This window comes from Convolutriloba macropyga, chromosome 7 (assembly GCF_964194025.1).
Source record: "Convolutriloba macropyga chromosome 7, txConMacr16.3, whole genome shotgun sequence".
NCBI classification, from domain to species: Eukaryota; Metazoa; Xenacoelomorpha; order Acoela; family Convolutidae; genus Convolutriloba; species Convolutriloba macropyga.
In genome coordinates, this window is record NC_134474.1 from 1905460 (window position 1) to 1916510 (window position 11051).

At 34.5% G+C, this 11051-nt stretch overlaps 1 protein-coding gene across 1 annotated transcript in view; it reads right to left on the bottom strand.

The window, feature by feature from the left end:
* LOC142342394 (uncharacterized) overlaps positions 1 to 3648 on the bottom strand; it is a 44887-nt gene extending 41239 nt beyond the window's left edge. The window contains exon 1 of the mRNA XM_075393710.1: positions 3167 to 3648. Coding sequence (XP_075249825.1) covers positions 3167 to 3271 — 105 coding nt within the window. The 5' untranslated portion in view covers positions 3272 to 3648. The remainder of the gene's footprint in view (positions 1 to 3166) is intronic.
* Between the last annotated feature and the right edge of the window lie 7403 nt (positions 3649 to 11051).

Genomic DNA, 11051 nt, shown 5'->3' on the forward strand with positions numbered 1-11051 from the left:
CTTGGACATGGCTAAAGCTTATGATACGATTAATTTTATTACTGTTTTTCAAAAGCTCGCTCGTTTTGGATTTGACAAAAATCTTTTGAATTTTTTTGCTTCATATCTAATTAATCGACAGCAGAGAGTAAAAATTGAAAACAATTAGTCGACTTTCTCAAAAATCTTAAGCGGGGGTCCCATGGATCAATATTTACTGTGTTTCTGTTCTCCGTGAACACAAATGACCTACCTGATCATTCTATTAATAAAACATTTCTTTATGCTGATGATACGAAAATAATAGGACGGATTTCAGAACGCGAAGATCTTCAGTTTGATATAAATAGAGCTATCGAATGGTCTGGTTCAAACAAACTAAATTTTCAACTTTGACAAATTCAGCATTCTCGAGTTCTCATATAAAAATACATATGATTCTAAATAGTTCGAAATCGCCTGTTGCCAGTCAGTTATTTTATAATTCCCAACGACCTAAATTCTGCTTAACAAGATTTTAGTGGGCTTAAGTTCTATGAATGACTCAGACCACTGGTGAATAACTTTTGGTTGTCCAAAGAACAGATCAAGTGGAAAAATTTTTATTGAAGTCAGCAAAAACATTTGGGAAACGTTCTGAAGATAATTACTTTAATAGAGTGGCCCGATTCAATAATTCGTTGTCTCATCTTAACAGTTTTTCTAATTATTCACCACACAAAATTCCATGTCAGTTTCCAAGAGAAGTGAAGAGCTTTTTGGAAGGGGTGGCAGTGAAAAGATTCAAATTTAAAAGTTACCTTTCATGATGGGATGGAATGTTTTCGAGAAATTTTAATTACTGTAACTTGATTTCTCCCCTAATCTGGGGACTAGCAAACTGATTGTAACCATGTTTGGTTGAATTCCTTTTTATATTATTATTATTATTATTATATATATATGTATATATATATATATATATATATATGTATATATATATATATATATATATATATATATATATATATATATATATATATATATATATACATTTGCAAGTGAATTCGTCAAAAAATTGAGCAAAAGTGTTTTCAACAAATATTATAATTTGGCACTGAATTTAATCACCCTGTCATGCACAATTATTAAAAAAGCATCGATCTTTTCAAACTTAAACCTGCTTTAAATAAAGTACACTTGTTTGAAATCATTCTTTGGCAAAGTCTTACATCTTTGAAGCAAATTCCATGTTTGAAAAACATTTCATAAAATCAAATATATTTATTGTCGTGGAATAGCGAAATTAGTTATCTCTCGAATAATTTTTTTCCTGAAAATGTGAACTTTCTGATGGCGAAAATTCCTTTTTGACCCATTTCTTTTTTTAAAAAATGCCAATTCAGACCTGGAAATGGTTTTTATTGCTAATTTCATTAAATAACTGAGCTCAATTTTTTTTTGAAGTTAGCGTTGCATTGGGCCCCGTTTTGCTATTTAAAGCTTAAGGGGCTTGATCAGGTCTATATTCCTAGGCAAAAGTAGCTCTTGCGACTTCATCTGGATTTATCACGACTGAAAATGAGACCAACCTAATTCCAATTTCAGAAACTCAAGTTTTCTAGGCTAGGCCAATCGTAATTTCTATGTTAGGTCGTTTTCAGTTCCTATCTTGAAACAGGAGAACGTCAGTGAGCTAATTAATGACGTCCGAAATAACCATAGTAGCTAATGATTTTTGGAGTTTTGTTTGAACACTAGCTTGGCAGGTCTGATATTTTAAAGAATTAGAATCCAAACAGACCCATGTCGAGGTTTAAGTTTGTCGTCGTTTATGACGGAGACCATATCTGATTGCACCCAGGGGGTACGCTGCCCACGCATGCGTTAAATAACCCAGGTTGAGGTGCCATCCGGAAGTGACCTCTGATCAGACCGTGCCAGACAAAATTAACCGCCGATTGTGCAACCATGGCCCAGACGAAACCCAGACCATTGTCCAGACGATTGTGCAACCATGGCCCAGACGAAACCCAGACCATTGTCCAGACGATTGTGCGACCATGGCCCAGGCGATTGTGCAACCATGGCCCAGACGAAACCCAGACCATTGTCCAGACGATTGTGCGACCATGGCCCAGGCGATTGTGCAACCATGGCCCAGACGAAACCCAGACCATTGTCCAGACGATTGTGCGACCATTGTCCAGACGATTGTGCAACCATGGCCCAGACGAAACCCAGACCATTGTCCAGACGATTGTGCGACCATTGTCCAGACGATTGTGCAACCATGGCCCAGACGAAACCCAGACCATTGTCCAGACGATTGTGCGACCATTGTCCAGACGATTGTGCAACCATGGCCCAGACGAAACCCAGACCATTGTCCAGACGATTGTGCGACCATGGCCCAGGCGATTGTGCAACCATGGCCCAGACGAAACCCAGACCATTGTCCAGACGATTGTGCGACCATGGCCCAGGCGATTGTGCAACCATGGCCCAGACGAAACCCAGACCATTGTCCAGACGATTGTGCGACCATTGTCCAGACGATTGTGCAACCATGGCCCAGACGAAACCCAGACCATTGTCCAGACGATTGTGCGACCATGGCCCAGGCGATTGTGCAACCATGGCCCAGACGAAACCCAGACCATTGTCCAGACGATTGTGCGACCATGGCCCAGGCGATTGTGCAACCATGGCCCAGACGAAACCCAGACCATTGTCCAGACGATTGTGCGACCATTGTCCAGACGATTGTGCAACCATGGCCCAGACGAAACCCAGACCATTGTCCAGACGATTGTGCGACCATTGTCCAGACGATTGTGCAACCATGGCCCAGACGAAACCCAGACCATTGTCCAGACGATTGTGCGACCATTGTCCAGACGATTGTGCAACCATGGCCCAGACGAAACCCAGACCATTGTCCAGACGATTGTGCGACCATGGCCCAGGCGATTGTGCGCTTCAGATGACCCCTGATCAGACTATTCCCATCCGGAACCAAAACCCAGACCCTGTAATTTTGGTCTGGGAACACACCGTGTGCGTTGGCCTTCGGATGATCAGAGGTCACTTCCGGATGGCACCTCAAACTGGGAATACATGGCCGATGATTCTTGCTTAACGAGCAGCATTAACGCACCAGCTGGAGCCTGTTTTCCGGAAGAGAATGAAGGTGAGGCCTGTTTACCTGTGGTTCGTAGACTATGTCCAATCTGTCGTGTCCAGACTTAGTGTGAACTTTTGTACCCACTCCCCGGCTGAGGAGGGAGAAACCACTGCCTCCAAGGGGCATACTCCTATTACTTATATAACCACTAGTTATAACTACTATGACAACCAGTTAGTAATGAAATAATTGATTATAATGGTTTCATTTAAAATTTATAAAGTAAGCAGAATTTATGGGAAAGAATGAAAAATGGTCTCAAATAACTTGCATCAGTTCTAACTAGTAATGACTAACAACTAATAATGAACGAATTGTTGATTTAAATGATCAAATAGAAAATTTTTACAAAAAGCTACAAGAAAATTGGATTTCGATAGTAAAGACAAACGACCAAGCTCGATTTCATACTACATGATAGAAAAAATCCATACTTTAAAACGCAATGTGCATTTGATAATGAAAATGGTCAATTTGATTCGAATAAAGTGAACAGTTCATGTTTAGAGCTAATTAAACGCATGGTTTATAAATACACACACATTATAACGAGTAATATTGTTATTACTGTTCTTTATTATGTGTACTCAAATCTCGAAAATAAATTGGTCTCAAATTCGGCTCATAATAAATAACAAATAAATTTTTTAATTTCTTGAAAGCTTATCAAGCCTGTAGCGGCAAATTTTGTTGTGAAATTAAAGTAATTTGGAATGTTTAAATTTATTTTTCGTATTTGAGAAGCTATCTAAGAGAAATAACAAGTAGATAAAGACTACTATCGCCACTTATTTTAACCGCGACAATTTTATCTTGAATTTCAAAAAAATGAAACTCTTTCAAGGAAAATCAAGAAAGGCTGATAGTTAAATCAAAGATGCAAATAAATAAACGGTGGAAAAATCTGCAACCAAATAAATAAACGTTCTGGTGCGTTTTGAACAAAACGTTGGTTCTTTTTCATTTCATGACAAAAGATGTTTTTCTATTTATGGCATGTAGTAAAATACAGTGGATACACAATCAAGTATTTCATCAGTTAAACGTTGGCAGCATCAAAAAGATGATGTTTCTCTTTCTCCATCAACAAAATGTGTTGTCAACCTAACAGTTTTCACACTGATATTTGTTCCGAACACACTTAATCACCATCGATATTATTATCGTAGAGGGTTCACATATTTTCACGACCCATGTTTTAAGACTACAGTTGTTTGCGTGCGTGAAAACTGGTTACACTAAACCAATGTAGTTCAAATTTGAGTAAAAATAATTCTTTTTCCACTACTAAAGTATATTCAACGCATTCTGTTGGTAGTTCTGAATTTTTTCACTGCATTCTGCTGGTAGCGCTGAATTTTTTTTGCAACGAATTCTGTTGGTAGCGGTGAATTTTTTTCACCGCTTAAGTGGTGAAAGAAAATTTTTCACTGCTACCAGCAGAATGCGGTGAAAAAAATTCACCGTTAAAATTTCAAATCTAACAAAAATTCACCGCTAAATTCAACACCTATCTTAAATTCACAGGAAATATCATTGAAGTAAGTGACAGAAGAAGTTGAAGACAGTGCAACAAGAGGTTTATGACATGTAGGTTCGAGCCCCGGTATGTTAGTCCTTTTTTGTAAGAAATCCAGTGAATACGCTGAAAATAAAGTTTCACCGCTAGAATCCAAATCTTACAAAAATTCACCGCTTTCTCCGCATTCAACGCAATAAGATGCGGCCGCTTAGCGGTGAAAAAGTTTATTTTTAACACCGCCTTTCACTGCTAATCTTACACTTTTCTTACCAAATCTTGACCCGGGTGCTTTTAAAATATGGGCGAAAGAAAATGGACTAATTGCATTATCAGAATGATTTTATTTCTACAAAATCGCAAAATTTATTGATGTCTGCCTATTTGGATATTGTCCACGTATTGATAAAGATAACCAGTGATGTGGAGTGTATATGATCATTTTTTTTGAACTGCCTGTTTTTGCTGAAAAATCAGCATTTAAAAATTTAGTGGACATTGGCAAAGTTTTGCCAATTTTTTTTTTCCAATTTGCACTGATTGATATTTTTGGTTTGATATTTTTGCACTTCTCTGGCTCAGTAATGCTGCAAACTTTGGGAAGCTTGAAAGCTTTCATCTAGCAAATTCTCATAATTTATTCCAAAAGAAAGCACCAAGTCAGTTAAATTAGCGCACTTCTCTAGAGCACTTACGTAAAACCGACTCAGATCTTAATTTACTGATAGCAGAGCTAATTGAACCCTTGACATCTACCAAACCTACTAGGAACAATTTTTGCTAACTCGTATCGATTGAACGCAATTTCTTTTATTATCAGAGTTTTCTGTAAAATAAATTAGATTTTTTTATTAGATTAAATTATAATTTGATACCAGCTGAAATGCATAAGCTACAAATTTATTTATCTCATCATGACTTTTTACTATCCATCTTGGCACTTTTTCGAAGTTTTGTGTCAGCGCCATTAAAAATGAGCAGGGATTTTAACTCACAATAGAGCAGTAATTTGAGTAATCGGGGGTTGTTTCGAAGCGTAAGTTTGGTATTTTCTTTTGAAGTGAAGCAAGAACATTTTTTTTATTTTTATTTTGATTGTTTTCGACTTCACAAGTAAAACTTCCACCCATTTTTTGTTTTATTTGATCGTAAAACCTAATATATTCAATGTTTCTGCTCTAATAGAGCGTATATGCTGTGTTGCACCATGCAATCAACTGCCTGCTATTGATGTCATCACTATGATTCTAAGTTTTTGTAGAAGTGTTTCTGAATACTTAGCTTTTGCTAGTATTTTTTGTTTCAGGTTTTATTATCATTTTGTCTCAGAATTGGCAAGTCAACTTCAGTTTTGAATAAATGAAAATAGCTTTGAGTATGAGATCCCAAAGCTGTTGTCCTTTATTGTGCTATAAATTGCGGCTCTGACACTATGTGTTTACTTACTAGCTTGAATAATTGGTTGTTTCTGTTGGTTTCTTGTAAACTTAAATTTTAGTCTCATTGATTTTGGAAAAATGAGATTTTAGCTGATACGTAACGTATTATATATTTTCATTTAATCTATAGATAACATAATCAATTTTTCGAATTTGTTGTTTATAGCTCGTTCTTTTTGCAGCCTAATTAATTAATTAACCGAATCTTATTAATGAGAGTTTCAAGCAAAAATCAATTTGATTCACCTTAGTGATTTATGGTTTTTGTATCAGTTCTTAAAACTGATAGTTTCTTGATTGAGAAATAATTCAAAATTATGAGTTAAGCCTCAATTTTAAAATTTTGTTTTTTGAACTAAAAGGAGGTTTAAAATGAACAGTTTCATCGGCACCAAGATGTGACTTTTTGAAGTTTTTTAGCAACTTTCTTGCTTCGGTGCGAAAGAACAACATATATTAACGACCGTCTGTTGTGGCGCTTTTTAATTGAGAGCTATCAACTGCATCTGGCCTTCATAGGAGAATTAAACATTTTTCATAGATTCGAAAAATAACGAATCAGAAATTGTAGTTAAATATTCATTAACGTTTCCCTTGAGTTGACTGTTAAAACAAGTAAAATGAACTAGACATAAACAAACAGTACTGATTCTATGCTATACTGACTAAAATATCTGCATAACAGATAGAAAAAAGTTTGGAATCATCATATCAGATTTAAAGTCTGACAAAAACGAGAATTCCTTCGATTTTTTGGTTGAAGAGGTTTTATCATTTTGCATATAGAACATATCAATCACCTTTAATTCTTGGCTCAAATGAAGCTGAGTTTCGACCTCTAAAATTAGGTAATTTCAATCAAATGTTCTTATTTTTGTAAAATATGGGCGTTCATGTTTAGGTCTCAAAGAAAAGAGTTTTTTCCTTTTTCAGTCTTTGATAAAATTCTCTATTGCAAATACAATTTTTATACAAGATATTCATATCCAACACAAACTGTGGTATTGAAAAGCGTACCTACTGGTTTTGCCAGGAGAAACTCTAAATTTTTTTATTATTTTATAGTTTATTTATTCACAATCCAATACACTGTTCAGTTCATTGTCATGTAACTATCTCTTTATGGGAAAACGTTATTGAAAGTCAAGTTCTGCTGAATTCTGAATCATTTTTGATGTTTGCTGGACTTAAGTTGAAAAAATATATTTTTATGCCATATCGCCGGAAAAACAGATTTGAACAGTCTTTTTTAAAAGCAAGTATTGATTATGTTTCAGCAATGGCATGTGAAGCAGCCTCGCAATAACTGGCTACAAATTCTCTCTGTAATGATATTTGTTATTCAATTCACTGGAATCTCTAGTGGAAACTCTAGTGTTATTTCGTAACTTGTCAAATTGTGATTATAATCTTATTTTTTAAGAAGTTGGTCTCAACAATCAATTCGTTTTGCGTGAGTTTGAGCTTTTCATGACTTTAACAGTAATTGGCACTATTAAGTCTTCATGGGATATATTTCTCTATAACTTCCAACGCAAAATTATTTGCAAATTTTTCATGACATGGTGAACAGGTACAGATATACTCTACAAACTCATGTTAGCGGTTTGAAGGTTGTTCTTTGGTTAAGTGATGTCTACATTATCATCAAGTTTCAGAACCCAAATTTCTCTAGCTCTTTTGCAGCAAGTTGTTTTGCTTCGGTAGTTGAGGAGAACCAAAACTGCAAAACTACAAAAAAACTGTTTTTCTTAGTTCGTTTTGAAGCCTTCTTATAATGGAACCAGGTGAAATGTTTGTAGATCAGTCTGTTCTAAATGCAAGTCAATTGTTCATGGAATGCTGTATAATTTCTTACCATTCAATATCAAAGATTATTTATTTGGAAAATTTTTAATTTTCAATTGAACTTTTCTAAAAAAGTTACACTTCCAGTTAATGAGCAAAACTGTTTTTGGAACATCACACTTCACGTATTTGTTTATTTAAAGCGTGCTTAAAATTTTTTCAATTATCAATTTGAGTCTAATCGAAGTTGTAAGAATTTCCAAGTTCAGAAAATTTATATTTATTGCTGCTTGAGACAAACTGAAAAAAATGCTAGCACTGTTTTAAGAATTACAAAAAATATTTTGGCGGAAATTGACGTTTTCTCTCCACATCTAGATGTAGCCTCACCCTTAGTTTCGCTACAATGAAACTAATAACTATCAGAGGCTACAATCTGAGTTAATAACTGCACATTGTACATAAAAGGCAGGAAAAAAGCAGTTGCCTGGCAATTGGAGGTTGGACACCTTAGAACAATAAAGGACATGAGAAAAAATTTTAAACTCTAGAAAAGTAACACTTTATTTATCCACAAAACAATGTCCAGAGGTAACATTATCAATGGTAGTGTTGGGCAAAATAATAATAGCTTTATAGATAAAAAATACAGGTGGGTCAACAACAGAAAGTATTAATTAATCTTGTAATGCACTAGAAAAGGATCAAAGAAAACGCACTTAAAGCCAAGAAACAACTGCTTTTGCCGCTTGGTACGTTTCGCAAAAAACTTGAAAAAAAATTTTTATATGTTTTTTTTGCATCAAGTAGGGATTTGTTTTTCATCAACGAAATTTTTGAACGTCGAGTACTCCATTGGTTAGAAATTTTACTCAACTTAAGAAGCTGTATTTCCTTAAGTCCGCGAAACTCCTCTGTGCATATTGTCATATTGAAGCAGCATTGTCGAACTGAAGCAGCATTTAACTTAGACCGACTCACAGCAAACTGTTTTTGTCAGCTTTCTAATTAAACTGGGTTTCACTTTCACGCGTCAAGCGCTGCGCATATTTTCAGAACTAAAATTTTAGAAAGTTCTCAGAAGTTTATAGCAAATAAATATCACAAAAAAGGGGAAAAAAATTACGGATATGAAAATTAGTTAGAGGGATACAGCTAGAAAAGACAACAAAAACAAAAAGCGAACAAATTGCAAGATATGTCCTGCAAGCATTAGATGACTTTTACAAAAAATAATTGTTGGATCTTTTCCGTTTGCGTTCCGCAATACGTTAAGCTGCCCCTAATTACAGAGCACGTGTTATTACATAATAAATCATTATGTAGAAAAATTTCTCGTGCATCTGAAGGGAGCAAATAATGTGCACAAAGGCACACAGTAAGCTGGGGGCCATGAACGGAAAAATCAAATTTTTTTATAAAAGAAAGGAAAATGAGGAAATGAGGAATTTCGCGGACTTTAGGGAGTACAGCTTCTTAATTTGAGTAAAACAATAATTTCTAACAATGGAGTATTTTTTAGAGATTGGAAACATCAGAAAAAGAAATTAAGTCAACGGAGACAAAATTTACACTGATCAAGTTTTTTGTTCAAGTCTTTATCTTCTAATTTCAAATATTCAGCTCCGTTTCGTTTTTCGATTTTATTTTCTCATATATGTATTGACCAAACTTTAACTAAAATTTTTTGTGAAGTTTTAGAAACTTGGTTCAATTTTGAGCAAAATTCAGAGAACGTTAAATAATTTTGAAAAAAAAACAAGCAGCGTTTAACGGCAGCGATCAAAAATTTTTTGCAATAGTTTCTGCTCGTATATGCATTTTACAAACATTTGTCAGCTGTTTTCATTTTTTGTCTAGTTTTTTTTTCTATAGCTGGCACCAAAAAATTTTAGTTCGAGGAGAAGCGAATCATGCAATTATTTTCAAAAAAATGAGTCGTATTTTTTTTAACTTTAAGCAATTATCTGTGGTAACGGCTTTAAAAGTTAAAAATTACCATTCCATAGATCAATAAACAAAATTTTTTTAAACGAAAGTAATGTAAAATTGATTTTTTTTTCTGTTGTAGCTTGATTAAGCACTAATTTTTTGCCAGAACATTTTCAGCAACCTTTAGTTTCCGCTAATTTTAAACCAAAATCAGTTTTTTAAATTTAGAAATCAACCCATTCGTCTTATACCCCAGATGAAATTCCTCAAATTGTACAGCTGATGGTTGCTAAGGGATTTGGCAAAGATGTCATTCTGCCGATTTTCATTCGTGAAATTATCTCAATCAGCTAGAATAATTTTTTTGCAGATAATGTTTTTTTATTAATTTTCCGGAGTATTTATTTTTATGGATTTTTCTGATATTTATCTGCTACTTGAAACGCTGTTTATGACAGCCGGTTGCAAATTAGGAATTGTTATATGACACTTTTCTGTGTATGTCAGTCACTTCCTCGCTCAGTGGCATAAATATTATATCACAATATAGTAAAACCCGGAGGAGGATGATTGCGGCGCATCTAAATTTAACCCATTTTTAAACAACTACTAAGCTATTTTTTCATTTCCTTCTTTTACATCACCCTTATAAAATTTGTGGTACATCTCTAAAAATAGATAATCAGTTTTTGCAAATACTTTGTCAGTATCTGTATTACCTAGAGCACAAAATCTCAAAAATTTGAAGCTCGAAAAAATTTATTAAGTGCCAAGAAAATAGCCGGCACTCCAACTGCTATTGATTATAATCCAGACAGATAGATTTCCAGGAATAATGTTGCAAATACCCGAACCAAAATGGATGTTTGTCATTTGAAATACCGATTTAAATTCAGTGGAAGCTGTATGCATCATGCTAAAATGAGAATCAAAGTCTGTTTTTCTATTGTTATTGACGAATTGTAACGAAATTTACAGACGAATTAACTATATTTAAGGATATATTGCCCAAGAAACAGCGCTTAAGGTATAGACTAAAATATTTACTATCTATCATTTTCAATTTTTATTTTTCAATTCCTGCCAGCCGATAACGACAGGTTTTCCCTGTTTTCCTCAAAATTCCTGCTGATAGAATGGCAGAAATTATACTGTAAATAAAGGCTTACATGCATTCTATTGTCCCATCTCTGTTGTCTGTTTTACTTTGAGCCATTTAAAATGTTCA